The sequence below is a fragment of the Cephus cinctus genome, unplaced genomic scaffold, assembly GCF_000341935.2.
Source record: "Cephus cinctus unplaced genomic scaffold, Ccin1 Ccin1_scaffold0734, whole genome shotgun sequence".
Taxonomy (NCBI): Eukaryota; Metazoa; Arthropoda; class Insecta; order Hymenoptera; family Cephidae; genus Cephus; species Cephus cinctus.
Window position 1 is genome coordinate 29,231 of NW_014333350.1, and position 17,660 is coordinate 46,890.

The window sequence follows — 17,660 nt, forward strand, 5'->3', positions numbered from 1 at the left end:
GCAAATGAGGTTGGTGACTATTGGGTATAGTGCCTTCTGGAATTGTAGAAATTTCTATGTTCTGAACCCCTGGGTTAGGAATGCTTGGAGTGTTTATGGGACTAGGGCTTTAGTATGTTTTAACTAAGGCATGGGGAAGCAAACTACATCTACATTAACTCTACCTTCCCATCATTTCTCTATGCACTGATGGACTGGGGTATTTCCAGGGAATGATAGGAATTCCGTAACCTCCGTTTATTCCACGAATATGTTTTACGCTAATGGCGTATGATTATAGTGTCTTTGTATTAATTCTGCCAAGCAGACGAATCCATTTTGGATGAATCTAACCTAACGTAATATTCACTGGTACCATATATGTATACCAGAAAAAGACAAAGTCAATATTGTACCGTTAAATAGGTATTCTTTGAATTAAAGAAAATAATTGAAAAATATTAAGAGGATATATTAATTATACGGTTATGGGCGAAAAAAAGAGAACTCGTGTCGAATATATATACATATATATATATATATATATATATAATAAATATAGAATATCATTTTTCGGGAAAAATAAATTGTTATATTATTTTATATAATGTGTATATGGATATATTTTTGCATCTTCACGATACTAGTCGAACGAACCCATTGAAACAAATTTTGTAATCTCTACTGGTCAATGCTACTTACCTTCATGCTTCGATCTTGCAAGGTAACGCGAAATTCACGTAAAATTTGTAATGATCAGGTATTAACCTAATATATATATGTATATATATATATATATATGTATATATATATTTATATGTATGGTTGAAAAGGTATCCGTTTTTACTCTTCTTATGGGTGATGCCTATAGACGAGTGTGAGGTAGCATCTGCCTTGGACGGGTTTTATACTTTCGCGAGGGTCTGCTGCTCATCCTCCATTCTCCGATATGTAACATCGCGAGCAAGGATGTTACGTCATAGTCACGCAGCACGTGGACGGTGGACGTGGACACCTTCGAAAGATATGTGAAACAATCACGATGACCTTTTTTCAATCGATCAAGGTGATCCTTAAGGCATAGTTTCGGTAGTCTGATCTAGATAACGTAGGATATATTATTGTATTTTTTCATACCATTTTTTGGTATTTAAATCTTTTCAAAAATAGAAAAATTGGTCGTTCGGAATATTGGGGAATATTGACTGATACGAGAACATTTTTAAAATAAGTGTACAAATTTTGTTAGATTTCAAAATAGTCCTTTGGATGATGTATGTATGAGTTTCTTGGAACGCTATCTTCATTTACTCCTGCTTTATATAGCAGAAATTTCCTCATCGTTACCGTTCACCTTAATCAAATTTCAATCTAGGAATCTACTTGGAGTTTGCAGGCTCTTCCTTTTTTTAAGCTTACGGCAGACAACGCCGATGGAAGCTCAGGATCGACGCTGGGCGTCGTGACGCGAATAATCCTCGGCTTCGATAACCGTGTCAAGAGCGTCAGGGCGTTTCACCACGACCAGATGTTTCTTGGCTTTAAATCATCCAGTTTATGTGGCCCTGTGCTAAAATGTGTTAAATTTAAATAATGAACGAAAAATTGATCCAATTAATCAATCGAGTCAATTAAATATTTTATAACGACCAATCATAGTCTAATTGCATCTAATTCAGTTAATAAAGGGATATCGAGATGGATTTGGATTTTATATAAAAGAAGAACTGGGAAAGGCCAAGATTTTCATCAGGATTGTTTACTGTTAGCCGAGTCCATTAAAGTAATTGGTATTTTGCGATAAAAAAAGAAAAAAAAAGAATGATAAAATGTTATGAAAATATACTGTGGTCAGGTTTGGTACTGTAATGGCATAGTGGTATGGCGCTGGATTAAGATCTTAGGTGGATGATAGTACGGCACAAGCATACCGTACACTGTATATAGTGTCATGTATACTACAAAGCAAAACATAGCTAAGGGAAACAGTGGACCCAGGAGGTATTACCTTGGTGTACCGGCAACAACGTATAATCCCGGGCTAGTGGCGAGCTAGCGTTGCAATAATAAATGAATACTGGCGAGTCCTGGTAGTAACCACATAGTATTCTGAGAGTTATTAGAACTTTGTGTCTATCCACTATAACTGTATAGAGAAGACCTATTCAATAATATATGTATATACAAAATATCATACCAATTCATGGATAACTTTTGTAAAGTCTTGAATATTCATGTAGTTGGACTTGGGTTATGATTTCAGTTGGTACTGATTGCATCGAAATATAACTTGGCGATTTTTGTTATATTGGAAAATAGGTACGATAAAAAAAGTTGGATGTATTTAAAAAATCTTTTTTTTTCAAAATTTTTCGTTGGTATGATTCGTATGGTCATTTTGTACTCATTTGTTGAGCGGGAGTATGTATGTATATAGTAATAGCGTGTATAAAGACTTAATTAAGTTTAATTAAGTCTGGGCACTGGTGGTGCACTCTGTCGAGCGAAGCTGGTATGAACACAGTCAAAGAAAAATATGTATGCATGGTACAAAGAAAGTCGGGACGAGGGAGGAGAGAACGCGCTCGCACATGGTCGCCAAGAGATCGCGCTTTTAATCACGCATTCACCTTGGGATGGAAACTTTTAATTATGCCGCGAGTTCTTGCTGGGGTGGTCTCTGTATCGTACCCTTGCTTTGCTGCGAAGTGGTGGAGGGTTGGAGGTAGTTCACAGCCTCCCAGAGTCATAGGGCATGAAAAAGCCAAAGCCCAAGTCAAAGAGGGTTAAAGCTTAGCCGACGATTTTTCGCGCTGCCTACGAGATATCAAAAAGAAAAAGCCAACCTCCGATCCCCTTACTCCAACCCTTCAACCTTCTTTAGCGAATATTCTCTCTCTTTTTCTCATTGCTGAACTCGAAAATTCTTTTCACTTGATACATCCTACATGCTGCTGATGTCAAACCGAATTTTTTTACTTTGTAATTTGTGCTTGTACATTTTATTGAGCCTTCGGGCGAAAAGAGAAATTGATTTTGTTTCGTAGAGAACTGTATTGGTGGGAAAAATAAATACTGATGGAATTTGAATTTCTTAGGGTGGCGTAATTTTTGAATTCGATTTTGTAGCCGCTAATCATTCGCCGTGAACGTTCAAAGAATTAGTCTCAAAGGTATTTGAATTGACTCGAGCCTTTGGTCATTTTCGATTTTTAATTCCTTTGAATTGCCTTTTGCTACAGTGCTTACAACCTTCGAGATTGCTTTTTTAGCGATTTTTCTTTAATTTTTGTTTTTCCTGCAATTTTCTCCGAGACGCTCAAAGAACTCGGAATTCATTGAAGAACAATTTTTCAAATGACTTCCGATTAAAAGGTAATCTCCAAAAGCTCTGATCCCATAAGTCGCTAATATTACCAGCGATTAGCAAATCAATTGAAATCATTTAATTACCCATATCGATCGATTGATCGTAATTGAAAAAAAAACCTTGACTATCTCTATTAATGATAAAACTCTGTCCTATAATCTTTATCAAATATCTACATTCTTTCTTCATACATATTTAATCCTTTTCCATACGCAAATAAAAGTTCCTTTCACGCGAATCCATTTATCCTTACAATTCGTAAAAGTAGGTTAACCGATGATAGAAAAGCTACAGGCACACTAGCGCCAGAATCTCAACTAGCGTTCATAACTCGAATTGACAGATTATCAAAAAAGTGTCTATCGAGCGTTATAGAATAAAACTTATATATTTAATTACCAAGAATATATCTCCTCCGCGATATACCAACTTGATAACATCATTATTATAAACTAATTTCACAATACGAATATTTAAACTCTAACTGAAAGTTGCATACAGCGCCACAATCATAACTAGCGCTTCAATCCAGAACTAACGAACCATATAGAATCGACTAAAGGACTACATCACAGTTATAATGCGAATTATTACAAAATCTTACGCAATCATAGGAATATCTATCAGCAACCAGTGAATAGTATCATAACCATAAAACGCCTTGAGTCATATTCCACGTATCAGGAGCCTCTGGCGCTTCTCCAATTTCACATTTCGTTCGAATGGAGAATGTCTACCATTAACACGTATGCACCTATGTATAAATACCGATCTACAACGTCACGTTCACGTAACATTAATACCAGCTGAGATCCTAGAAAGAACTCAGAAAGCAGACATCACTATTCCGTCACTCTGCCTTTTCTACGTCTACTGCCTTCTTCTTTGTCCTTCTCTATTACTTCTATTTATACCTCTTGCCCGCCAGGTCGAGCTTCGCTCGCGCGCTGCTCTTTTCTTTGACGGGTATTCATCGACAGAGGAGCTGCCTTTCTATCTAGATTCTTTTTATTTAGCAGACGGATTCCCGCTCTGACCTAAGTATTTCACTGGAGTTACGGACGGACGTGAATTGTTCGATTTAACGTATCTGAATTTTCATATTGATCGTCGAAGCATTTTTCTTAACCTCCCATCTAGCCGTCTGATGTCGGAATCGAACAGTCGGATAAAATAGTCTGATCAGGTACGCCCATCACTTTCTTTATTGTTCCCAAGCGATTATTAAAATGTATTTTTATCATCCGATACTGCATATTCGACAGAATTTAATGTCCGATTCATTCGCAATTTCTGATGTCTTCTTGCATATAACCAAATATAGGGCTATCATTATGTGCACTTAACCTTTATGTACTTGAGGTGAAGAACATCTTCTTTTTTTCGTTATTCGAGGCGAAAGTGCTGAAAAACTGCAAGATGCCACTTTCGTGATTGCTTAATCTATTTTTTTCTCACGGGGAGTCAATTTTATCTTTCGTAATTGGTCCTTCGATTAGTCGAGTATCCGTAACATCTTTATCCTTTTATGGCAAAGAAGGTCAAGGGTCACAGGTTATGGTAGTAAGTGTATAGTATTACAGTAATTTTTTTATCATTTTGATCAAGATAACGATTATATTGTACCTATTATAAATTTAGTTGTGATTCGGATTAAAATTGTTCAATAAAAATATCTTAATTAGGTAGATATTGCGCAATCGGTAAATTATCCAATAATTAATTATCAATAACCTCGGTCGAGATCATCATGGAAAATATCATTTGATTCAGCTGTCGCTCGATGACGTTTGTGAGAGAATAAAAATATATCCCAGTAGCCCCATGATTACCTGAAATAGATCGTCATAGATCGTCAAATAGATCGTCATAGTCAAAATTAGTCATTTTGGATAATCGAGTTAACTGGTGATCAACATCTTGACCTAATGACCCCAACGTATTCATATACAGCCTTTCTACACGCTTTCAATGGGATACGAACGTTAATAGGTACACGTATTACAAATGAGTTTCTAAAGGCATTCTGTGCTGGTCCCTATTGACTGACTTCGTACCATATGTTGGTACATGCTTTTGGATGCTGCTAGTTAATTTTAATGAACCCTCACGGATCATTCCGAGCAAGAGTAATTAATCATCCAAAATCATTTCTTAATTAGAAAAAAAAGTTTTTGTTTCAAAAATACTTACCACCCCAAAAAATGGATAATCGATTACGAACATGTGAAAGAGGTAAAACTTGACATTGTCATTTGTCATTATTGGATGTGATGATTGAATCTGAAATAAAAAAATTATTTTAATTTTTTTTATTATTAAAATAATCTTGTTTGACAAACCTCTCGAAATTCGTGGCGGTGCGTCAACAAGTCACGTATCAGTTCGGATTCCTTTTTCACGTTGTGACAAGCGCTTGTTATGTATATCAATAATCCAATTTCGAAAATTGACCAAATTATTGACAAAATAATATCCACCAGATGATTGACGTCGTTATAATTTTTCGTGATGATATTTAAATGTCCACATGTGCGCATGAGTATTACCATTATGCTTATTAATAATTGAAATCGATAAGTGTCATTTATGTCACGTGAGATGGCATTCAGGTCGCTGTGTAATCTTCGAAATTGAAGAGCCCTGGAAGCTGTCAAATTAAAGATGATTGGCAGTCAGTGCTTGACTTATTTGAAATTTTTAACAGTAATTGGCCTAGCTCAATAATTAATTTATTTTTATGTTCGTTCATGAATATTGAAAAATCAACGTGGAAAATATTACAAATTTTGTATTCAGCTTGCGAAAACTACGTCTCATCCCTTTACGGAGACTTTTTGCCAATGGTTGACGTAGACAGGAGTGAAAGGGAAACCGAAAACGTGTGACACCAGGAACAGGACAAAGATCAAAACTTTCTTCTCCGCAAAGTATTTTTCGATTGCTATTATATTTCCATTTCTATCGCTTTCTTAACTTTTTTTATCGGTTTTTCCATTTTCACTTTTTTTTTGCGTCCATCTTTTATCGGAATATGTCCGTGGAATTTGACACGGGAATGCGTGCCGTGAAAAGTTTTTAAGTTTTCAATTTTTAATAAGAAAATTTTACTCTAGGGAAATATTTATCAATTGCCACAGTCAGGAACTTTTTTTATTTCGGATATTCGATTACTCACATTATACCGTTTCAGCTTTTTCGTAATATTTTGTAATTTTATAGATTGAAGAGTAAGAAATTACAAAATATTCTAAGTCCGTGGATAAAACTCGTTATATATTCACGATGACTTTTTATATATTTGTGCACAAGTATAATATGATAAGAAAGTGTTTTCTAACACATCACGGACAGTTTTCAACAAACATTATTTATTGTTAACAATGATTCATAAGTGATTGACTTATGGTTTGTGTGAGCATATATCAGTTATATTAAATTCTAAAAAATTCTATTTAAAAAAGATCGTCGATTTAGTTCGTAAGTTAAAAAGTAATTGAAAAGCTTTTCAAAAATTTTCAAATTATAATAAAACTGTTCAAAAAAATGTCACTCTTTAACTATCATTTAATTGATGAGAATTAATACACAGATGTGCTTACCAACATCGAGGCGTGAAACGGCTCCGACTTTGGCATTCTCCCCCGGCATGTAAATGAGATCATTTAATTTTGCGAATCTGTCGCGAATTTTCGCCAGCAGAGTAACAAAAGCGGACGAAACAATGGCGTCGACGATTCTAGGGACGAAATTAACGATCCACAGTAAAACGAACGTGCGGCTGACATTGGCATTTCTCAATCCGTGATAGTCGGCGGCGCTGATAATGCTTGTTATAAATAACAGAGTCGTTACGTGAATAACTTCTCGTCGAAAATTTCCAAAATAATCAAAGTGACCATTGAGATATGAGAATTGTTGATCAACTTTGATGATCTCGTCGAAAATACGATCAATTCTGCGAGCCATGGTGACGCCAATAATAATGACTATCGGTACGAAAATGAGGTTGAAGTTGGTATCGAAATTTCGAAATTTCGAGGACACTGAGTAAACTGAAAAATTTTCAAAAAAATTCTCAGCGTATTCTGCGACATATACAAACAAGACGACGTAAGCCGTAATTAAAATGAAGATATACAAAAATCCAGGAATTTTCTTGAAATATCCCACAGGACGGAGACCTGAACAAAAGAAGTTTCTTATGCTAATTTTTTTGATTTCAAAATTTTTTAATTACATACCCAACACTCCTTTTAGTAAAAATATTATGTAACTCTCTTCACGTACGTTCAAAGGTCGAAGGATACTCATGATTATTTGCCGAGCTACTGAGATCATTCGCTGCCCGACAAAATGTCACATAGTCCAATAGCGTGAAAGTTTCTAATTATTATTAATACCACGGAAATAGGCTTGTCACACGTGACAAGCAAAGCGCGTGACGGGATTTGTATAAAATATTAAGCGACTCTGTCCAGTTGCACTAATAGTTGTAAATTGATGATAAAGAATGCACGAAAAGTTTATCGATTATTTCATTAGTCTGACATTGATAAATTTATTGAGCTTACGGAAATAATTTGTTTAACAGAATAAAACTGCTTTTAGTTCATAAAAAAAAGGAAACACAAAATGTTGTTTCGTTTTTCGGGCTATTAATATTTTTTAAAACAATTTTTATCATTTGCCAAAAATAGTAAAACTGTAACACACGAATAAAAATGAGAGTCGTTTGATTAGTTCTGACAATATAAACTTTAACCATAGGCTGATTCAGTTGCCGCGGAAATAAATATATATGTATAACTGTTTCCGTGGGGATATGATAAGACCTCAGCATTAATTTAAAGTTACGTGAATTCCCATACTATTATTAAGATGAAATTTGTAATGGTCTTTCGAAAACTAATCAAAATTCAATAATACATTTTCTGCCTATCGTACTTAATACGTGGTTGGGTTAGCTTTGTTTTTGGAAAACAATGGTAAGTCGATATATTCGATTTATCTCGTAGAAGTAAACAATGGCGACGTCTCAACTTTCTTACTATGTTTTTTGTTTATTCAGTTATCAATAAAGAAATACAGTTGCAATAGTCCACGTCTGTTAGTTTCTTAACTCATAGCTGCAGTTATAGTCGTCATACTTCTTAAATCGGGCATTGTAGTACGTTAAGATCGCCAATCGTAGCAGGAGCTGGTATTGCACGTGATCCCCGTACCAATGACTTATTTAATTTGACAAAGTGGAGGAAACGTTCAGTTTTGACAGAACTAAATTCAAAACTAAATTCAAAACTCTGAGTTTTGCATGACTAGAGTCTAAATTTAAACTGTAAAGGATTCTGTACAGAGGACTCATTTACGTTAAAAGTTACAAGAAGATGGCCACTTCGAAAACTATTTTACTCGTGAACAGACTCATATCTCCTATTGCCTTTAAAACTTAGGGATATTTATCATACAAGGAATATTTTGAAAATGTCTTTTGCCATTTGCTAGATGCAAATTTCAGTTTTCTTATAAGTTGCGTTTCTGCTTTATCATATATAAATGTTGAAGAATAATACCGTATTTCTTATCTGCTTTTATTTTCATTTTTTGCCTTTAAATCTATTTTTTCGATTTGCTCAATCTCCTTAATTAAATTAATTCAAATTTTAAGATTGTTAAGAATGGAATATTGAAACATCGAAAATTATTTCCCTTGAGCCTAAAGGCATTTCACTTGAGCAGTCGACCCTTCAAGTTTGCGTCGCAGCAACGCCTCGGAAATTTTGCCTAAAATTGTATTTTGAATTCTTAATCAAAAAATATATATATATATATATATATATCGTAAAGTGATTATCAGTTTTTCTCAGAGATATCTCGGACAAAGAAATTATATAAAACTTATTGTTTTTCTTAAGTTTTATAATGCTATTAAAAATTGTGTTAACATTGAAAATGATGTATGACAATATTTGAGATATTTTATTTTTCATAGATCTGCCATTACATTTCCCTCCTTTAACCGTTTGAGTGGCAGAGGTCATTGCAAAAATCCTATCGAATTGTGCCACGCAGCGCGATAACGCTTGTTTAATGTAATCTCGAAAAATATAGTGGTACGTTTCGATATAAAATGTGAGCAGCGCGATCGCGCTGTGTGGCACTTAAACTATTAATATGACATGACCATAGGAAGATTATCTCAGCAACAAACATTGCCGTCTGGGACAAAGGATAAATAAATCGTAACTATCGCAGAATTGGAGATTTTCGTAGGTAATATTACATAACCTAACCTATATCGTAATACGTAGCAGCAGTGCAATCGTTTGGGGCAATTAAATTCGAAGCACTGAGATCTAACGGTGTACAGATGTCGCCCTGGGTCTGCCAATGCATCAATAACATTACAACAGTGTAACATTAGCATCACGTAACAAGCCAAGGCTTTATTATAATAATCCCATTGTCCTGTAAAATTAGTATTCATAATGGAGCACAGGAGGTATTAATTTAACGGGCGCACTCTGGCGGAATTAATAAAACGATGGATGGCTTATTGGCCGAAACCAGTGAACAACGTTTCGCCTTCCTATGCAGAGATGTCAGCAGTGTAGCATTGTCGCTTGGGTAGCGGAGGATGGAAAGACGTGCTTCAACCGGTTTCCATCGTACTACAGTGAGTTAAGTGTATGATCCTCCAGGATTACTGCCCAGGGACCATTTTGTATTTTTAGTAAGAGTATTTTGCATTAAGCAGTAAGAACCTCTATAGGATCGCTTGAGCATCTCTTTGAAATTTTCCACGACTCGACTATTTTTCTGTTACACTATTGTATATGTCATTCCGATGATCTCTGAAGGACTTGACATTTGTCAAGATTCACAAATTTTTTAATTCGCATTTAGGTTTCTGACTCGATTTTTTTTTAGTATCTATAACCCTCGCCACTGGTAGATCCTGGTCCTGATCCTGATCCTGATCCTAATCCTGGTCCTGATCCTGTTCCTAATCCCGAGGTTCCTGGTGCTGGATACGTAGCGGTTCCTTCATAGCGTACCATAGGGCGATATCCACCTCCGTCTGCTACATAATCAACTATCTGGGTCCTTCCGTCTGGCAGTAACACGTGATAACTTCCTGTGGCCTCGTCGTCCTTACGCATTTCCCGATGTCCAAAGTCCAGTCCTGCAGCGGAGTCTTGGACCTCATAAGAGAACTCGTAATTTGCCGGGTCCTGAATACAATGGATAGTGACGCTTTGAAACTGGGTCTAGGAATATTTTATAGATCGTTGGTTATGCATTGCAGACGTACCCCTGCCCATTCGTCTGGATGACCTCCACCACTTGTACCACCTCCAGTTGGACGCGACCCGGTACCACCGCTTGGTGGTAGATATGCTGGTCCTTGAGGCACGCTTTGAATTCCTGCGAGCATCATCGCCAAGACTAAAACCTATTGGTAGAATTCAAAGTTATTACTAGAGTTAAAAATTGTTACTAGAATTGCGTAATATAGTAGTGATTATTTTATTTAGTAATTTTTGTGCCGTGACATTTTTTAAAATTTTTGCATTTTTTTAACTATCCATCGAACATCAGGAATTAATCCAGACATTCCGACGTCCACTAAATCCCCTAGACTGCAAAGGAAATCGCTTTAAGCCTCTACGGTGAAATGAGCTTAATGGTCGCGCGAAACAAAATAACCTCGACTTTTCTTCTATAGCAAATTCACAGAGTTACTCCCGAGAAGTATTGCATTATTCAGTGAGTCTTAGCCCGGTACCCGAATTGAAGTAGACATTTAAATAGTCACTAGGGATGCATCGACACCCACTCGTCTATGCAGATGACTCGGCCGATCCTCGAAGTGAGCAGTTGCAAATTATTTGAGCAATTCACCTAGCTGAATCTGGTAAAACGTGAAGTGGGCTTCAGGGTGGAATTAAGTGAGATCCAAAGGCGTAACAGGGATCGCAATATACGAAGGGGGTAGCTTTAGTTTCGTAATAAGTAAGAACAGTCAAATAAGGTCGAAAAATATTACGTGCACAAAATTTTTAATTTTCGCACAAATTTCACATATAAACGACATTAAAATTTGACAAATTCCTAATAAGTAAGTTTACTATACCACTTTTAAGAATCTATTTTAAAATTTAAAAAATTTATTTATATAGTAACATAGAAAAATGTTGTTTGGAAATTTGGTAAGTCATTTTTGAAATATTTGGAATCCGTTTTTTTGAATTTTTTGGAATTTTAACCAAGTGTGACGTCATTGTCTAATTCTCTATTTGATTATATATATATCTGTACTAACCTTGAACATCATGAGTGAACCACGTGTCTCCAGACTGTATACGAAACTGAGATAAACTGCTGTTGCTACTACGTGCTTATATACCCGTCAAGAAATCGCAACAGCGTCTCGCGCGCAAAGTCCCCCATTATTTGACGGGACACAGAGATGCGAATGCATAACTATAATTACATTTAGTAATAAAACCGCAGATCTGTGACGGAATCATCTCCGTGCTCGATTCTCTCGTGAGGTCGTCTTCCGCCTCCTTGGTGAAACTCCCTAGGAGAGGAGGGTCGTACGGAGAGGAAAAAAATTCACGTGACGTTAATAAGGACGATAGCTAAGAGATGGCGCTGTTGAGGTTTATATAGGGAATAAATGCACTTGCAAAATATGTGTGGAGACAGTTGTTGTTTTGAAACAAGGCTTTTATATATTTGTGATAATGATTTATAAACATTTTATATGGAGAGATAAAAGGTTGATTATGAGATATGACGATTGAACACGATTATGGCTGGTTAAGGAATAAATAAGAATCTAGTGATTTTTATTCTCATACTTGTAGAGGAATTATTTGTTTTTTTTTTGTTTCCTTTATGCTTTTTTTGACGTGTATTGTCTAGTGATTAGGATATTTGTCTCTAGATGGCATCACGAGGAACGCATCAGTTTATATTACTAGGGAAAAATAATGGCGAAAACGATATCTTGGATTCTAGAGTAAGATATAGAATCACGAAGACTAATTCGTACTCGGTCATTTGTGATATACTATTATACAGGCGTGATTGAGATTTATTATTTAGCTATGCGATCAGTATTGATATCCGCCATTGGCTTCTGCGTCTCCACCATTGCCAGATGGATAGCCGCCATTACTAGCGCCATTGCCACCTCCGAATCCTGGGGAATTTGAACCGCCCGATGGATATCCACCAGATGCCCCATTTCCGCTGTTTCCAAATCCATTTCCGCTGTTGCCACCATTTCCAAATCCACCTGGACCACCCGATGGATATCCTAAATTGATAAATAAAGTTTTGTCAGGTAAAATAAAACTGTGGATTAGTATTCTATCCTTATACAATTTTTCTCACCATTTCCACCGCCATTACCGCCGCCATTGCCACTTGATCCACCTCCACCATTTCTGCCAGCACCATTTCTACCACCGGAAGGATAACCCCCATTGCCGCCTCCATTGCCTGACCCAAAACCACCACCATTTCCCCCAAACCCATTGTTCCCACCTGGACCACCGGATGAGTAACCTGAAATGAAACATTGTTATAATAATATTTCAAAATATTTAGTTTTTGCAAAATTTGTTTCTGTACCATTTCCGTTTCCACCGTTACCTCCACCACCGGAAGGATATCCTCCATTTCCTCCACCTCCTGAGGGGTATCCGCCGTCGCCATTTCCACCACCCGAAGAATATCCTTGGTCGCCACCTCCAGATGAATAACCGTTACTGTCCCCTCCATTTCCACCTGGTCCACCTGAACTGTATCCACCATTTCCAGCTTCACCCTCATAGCGAATTTGTGGCTTGAATCCCTCTTGATCTGCTTCATATTCCACAATCTGTTTACGACCATCCGGAAGCAGTACGTTAAATTCACCCTGAGCACGATCACCATCGCGAGTTTCAGTATGGCCGAAATCGGTGCCTGATTCGTCATCCTTCACCTCATAGGAGAATTCGTATTTTGCAGGTTCCTAAAGGTTAATGTACTTATTTTGAACTTGAACTTATTTTGAGTTTATGAGAACTTTGAAAATTTATAAACATTGGTATTTATTGCAATAATGGACTATGATGAACGGATCATGTTGGCTGGACTTATAGAATTTTTATTGTTGAAATTATCGTACTTACGTCATTTCCCTCGTCAGCATTGCTTCCATAACCACTTCCTCCGCCATTGCCGCCAACTCCACCGTTCCCGTTGAATCCTCCGTTATCTCCTGGCCCCCCCGAAGAATATCCTCCGTTTCCTCCAGCACCTCTGCCACCTCCATTTCCATTAGCTCCAGGAGCGCCGTATGTACTTGATGGTTGCGAACCTCCAAAGGAGCCACCTCCGTTCGAAGAACCTCCGAAACCATTTCCATTTGCGCCTGGTGGCCCGTACGAAGACGATGGTCTACCGCCTGCACCTCCAGAACCGCCGAAACCTCCTCCGCCTCCAGAGCCGAAGCCGCCATCACCGTTTCCAGAAGCTGGTGGTCCATACGATGAGGATGGTCTTCCTCCTGTACTACCAGCATTTCCACCGAAGCCTCCGTTGCCACCTCCATTGTCACCTCCATTGCCACCGCCAGGGACGCCATAGTTGCTGGATGGTCGACCTCCAGGGCCTGCACCAAATCCGCCTCCGTTTCCACCGCCATTTTTGCCAACGTTACCTCCTTCTGGTGCTCCATAGCTACTAGAAGGTCTTGAGCCACCTCCGTTTCTACCACCGTTTCCACCTCCAATTCCGCCACCATTGCCACCTCCAGGAGCACCATAAGAATTGGAAGGTCTTCCACTGCCTCCATTTCCACTAGGTGGACCATAGCTGCTCGAAGGTCGCGAACTTCCACCAATGCCATTTCCTCGGCCACCTCCATTACCTCCATTACCTCCATTACCTCCATTGCCGTTACCTCCAAAGCCACCCCCGTTTCCAGGTCCGCCACCAGGAGCTCCATAACTACTAGACGGTCTGCTTCCTCCAGATCCTCCACCTCTTCCAAAACCCCCGTTCCCACCTCCAGGAGTTCCATAACTGTCAGATGGTTTTCCAGCACCATTGCCACCTCCATTAAATCCACCCCCGTCGTTGCCACCACCACCACCACCACCGAAACCAGGCGTTCCATATTGCGACGAAGGTCCACCTGCACTCGATGATCTGCTACCAGATCCAGCGGAACCACCAAACCCAGGTGGTCCATACTGATTCGACGGTCCACCACCACCACCACCACCGCCACCACCACCGCCACCACCACCAGGACCACCCCTGCCTGGCGGCAGATACGAGTTAACCGGAGGTTCCGGTCTGGCCAAAGCCAAAGCCACAAGGCTCGTCGTCAATGCAAACTGCAAATAAAAAACCAATTAAATTTACAAAAATTCTCAATACGAAGATTATCATCAGACGTTCAAAAATAACCCAACACTAATAACAAAGAAAAATCTGATACTCCAATTACCTTCCACATGATGAACCCTTCTTGATTCAGACAAAAAATTCAAAAGAGACTTCTCCCCCGCACGGAAATTTCCAGGTCCTTGGAACCCTTAACGACGTGACTCTTTCCTACTAACTTTCTTATCTTTTCCCGTATATGCCTCCACCACTTGAGTGGTGCCGAGGGAATGACAATCTTAGGCCCACTTAATCCGCTTTATATACCATACAACATCAGAGCGCATCCTTACCAGGGTTACCACGAAGACCCGATTCCGTGATTCGCGATCCACGGATTTAGTGCAGTCCCATGAAAGATTTACACCGTTGAATCGTGAATGTATTAAATGCGCGCGCATCATTCTCTCTTGTAACATTACCTCTCTCTCTCTCTCTCCCGTACAGTCCACAAAATCTCTCCCTTTCTATCTTTCTTTCAATACATGATACTCTCTTTCCCAGTTGGCACTACCACAGCCCGTTATGTACGAGCGTCTTCATTCTGTAGTCGACGTCTCCGTCGAGGAAGACGAGGAGCAGGAATTGTAAGAGAGAAAAAATATTGACTAACAGATTCACTCACGTTGTCTCCGTCTAATGTATAACGTCTGAAGCTTAATAATACGAAGAAGCCTTCTGTACACCAACTCATCCTTTAAGCCGTGTTCTCAACATCGATGCGACAGTCGCACGATTTCCTGGATACGTTTTCCTTCATTTAATCAAGGTTCTTCTCTTGGTGGCGTGGAAACAATGAATCTCAGGGTGTGTTACGTGAAAGCGTTGAGATAACCTAATTAAGTTCTAGTTTTATATCGAGCTCCATTTATCTTGGTGATTTTCTGCTCTAGGATCTAGGGACATTGAGATGACACGAAAGAAAAAGAAGTACGAGGGGAGGAACGTTACGTCGATTAAACCGGAAGTACCACGGCTTCCTTGATTCTTTGATGGATATGTATTTTATAACCTTTTTTCAAGATAATAAAATGACGTTTCTCCTATTTCTCATCCCACACTTTCGTTAAATTGCAATAATTGTGACAGCGCTCTACTCTTCGGCTTGGTTGCGCTACGGTTGTCCTGGTGTGCATCGGGCTTTGCGAAATCAATAAACTCGTTCAGGATGTGCAGTCGGGGACAACGTTGGGAAACACGCGCTTGTACGCGTATTGCAACACGAGTCCTCCTTGTAATTGTACTTTCATTATACACTTGGGTGAATCAGTGCTGGGGTTAGATCCAAGTTGGAGAATCGATACCCGGAAATACTAAATCTGGAAGACAAGTTCATGATAAAGTTAAAAAAAATGACACGGGTGCTTATATAACATTATGAAAAAAACTATAAAATAAAATAAAATTGAATTCCCCATCAACTTTATAGCTGTCATGCCAATTACCTTCTATCCCAATTTTCCTCACAAAACCGATCACATCCGATCTCTGGGGAGAAAATAAAAATTTTGTAACTGATAAAGACTGATTAATTATCCCCTAAAACATGTAAAAGGATGACGTGCCGTTAAATGCGCTTCCGTTCATGTGCATCTCCCTATATGTCACATTCAAAATCATTAATCACATTATCATCGACGTTATGTCCCAGTAATTTGCGCGTGTTCGTCATCCTCCCTTCCCCTCGAAAAAAAAGTCCCTAGAACTATTTCTCAATTAATCCCCACTTGCAATTCAGGCTCTATCGCTGATTCGGTGGTCAATAATATTATGCATGTGCAATAATGACTTAGTGATTTCACAATTACCCATCTCCCTCGTTCCCACCTGTTTGCAATTTCTAACCTATCCTCTACAGTCTAACCTAACCTCCGCGAGCGCGGCAACCCTTCTTACATCATCCCTTCTGGAAGGATCAAGCAAAAGAAACGTGTTCTCGTGAGCCAGTTAGTCAATCCTCTTCAGCTGATCTAATTTAACGCGCCTACATCGATCTCCAGCTGTCTCGAGCATGCAGTTACGACATATATGTACAAATATATATGTATATAATATATATAAATGCATATATGAACATATACGGTATATATAACTGCACATAAGAATACTGCATCCCCGCATGCTGCTCGCTTGCAGATGCAATAAATACACGTTGCCGATCCTGCTAAATCCTCAAACGTTGTATGTACGTGCAGCTGAAGAGATGAAATCCTTTGTGTACAAATTTTATCGAGCACTCAGAAGTACTTAAATAATTTCAAGGATTCCAATTTTTACGTAAATACGTAAAATAACGAGAATGACATTTTTTCACGTTCTGATATTGCATGCGCCGTCACGCATATTTCTCCACCAGATTTCTATGGCGTCTTGTACTTTTTCTTCTTGTATTTTTCCACGTTTTTCGTCCTCCCGTCCATTCCACCGGATACAATACGTTAGCAAGGAGGAAATTTTAAAACGTTGGAGGGGTACGTCTTGTATAAGTATTATACACGGTGGGCAAATAACTATCGACACTTGTAATATTATCAGAAATTATTGGGCTTGGTGAAACATTTTCTTTAGCTAAAGGGCTGTATATTATATACGTACAAAGTATATACGTATATGGTGGATAGGCATAGTACGTTTAAAAAACTTGTTTGTTAATTTTTGTTTTTAAGGACAAATGTGTGGAACATGTTGAAGTGTCTTATGTAATTATTACTGGAAAAAAAGGTCGCGCGCGCGTGTTCTGTGCGTGTGTTGTGTGCGCGCGCGTGCGTGTATACGCATGGTCGAAAACGGCTGGATTGAAAAATTGAATCGAACCACTAACTTGGTAGATTTGAAAGCTTCATGAGAAATTAAATTA

The 17,660-nt window shown here is 38.4% G+C and overlaps 4 protein-coding genes across 8 annotated transcripts in view; all 4 read right to left on the reverse strand.

Moving 5' to 3' along the window:
- The window catches only part of LOC107270363 (pro-resilin), a 4,139-nt gene extending 3,309 nt beyond the window's left edge, over nt 1-830 (reverse strand). The window contains exon 1 of the mRNA XM_015745304.2: nt 682-830. Within this exon, the coding sequence (XP_015600790.1) occupies nt 682-687 (6 nt within the window). The 5' untranslated portion in view covers nt 688-830. The remainder of the gene's footprint in view (nt 1-681) is intronic.
- Nucleotides 831-3,903: 3,073 nt separating this feature from the next.
- LOC107270362 lies at nt 3,904-7,690 on the reverse strand. The gene is made up of 5 exons (XM_015745303.2): nt 7,594-7,690; nt 6,952-7,533; nt 5,692-5,999; nt 5,543-5,632; nt 3,904-5,181 (listed from the first exon to the last, which is right to left on the reverse strand). Exons 1-5 carry the CDS (start codon nt 7,688-7,690, stop codon nt 5,119-5,121), a joined length of 1,140 nt encoding a protein of 379 aa, XP_015600789.1. The 3' UTR covers nt 3,904-5,118.
- A 2,330-nt stretch (nt 7,691-10,020) lies between these two features.
- LOC107270360 (pro-resilin-like) lies at nt 10,021-11,710 on the reverse strand. The gene is made up of 3 exons (XM_015745301.2): nt 11,676-11,710; nt 10,665-10,805; nt 10,021-10,584 (listed from the first exon to the last, which is right to left on the reverse strand). The coding sequence occupies exons 1-3, from the start codon at nt 11,685-11,687 to the stop codon at nt 10,276-10,278; spliced, it is 462 nt and encodes a 153-aa protein (XP_015600787.1). The 5' UTR covers nt 11,688-11,710; the 3' UTR covers nt 10,021-10,275.
- Nucleotides 11,711-12,421: 711 nt separating this feature from the next.
- LOC107270361 (glycine-rich cell wall structural protein 1.8) lies at nt 12,422-15,039 on the reverse strand. Of its 5 annotated transcripts, none has more exons than XM_025087731.1 (5): nt 14,868-15,039; nt 13,543-14,754; nt 12,998-13,247; nt 12,758-12,931; nt 12,448-12,680 (listed from the first exon to the last, which is right to left on the reverse strand). In XM_025087731.1, exons 1-5 carry the CDS (start codon nt 14,874-14,876, stop codon nt 12,475-12,477), a joined length of 1,851 nt encoding a protein of 616 aa, XP_024943499.1. In that variant the 5' UTR covers nt 14,877-15,039; the 3' UTR covers nt 12,448-12,474. The 5 variants fall into 5 exon arrangements, with proteins under 5 accessions (XP_024943501.1, XP_024943500.1, XP_024943499.1 ...); XM_025087730.1 differs by having other exon boundaries at nt 13,019-13,382; XM_025087729.1 differs by having other exon boundaries at nt 12,998-13,382; nt 14,868-15,038.
- Nucleotides 15,040-17,660: the final 2,621 nt, after the last annotated feature.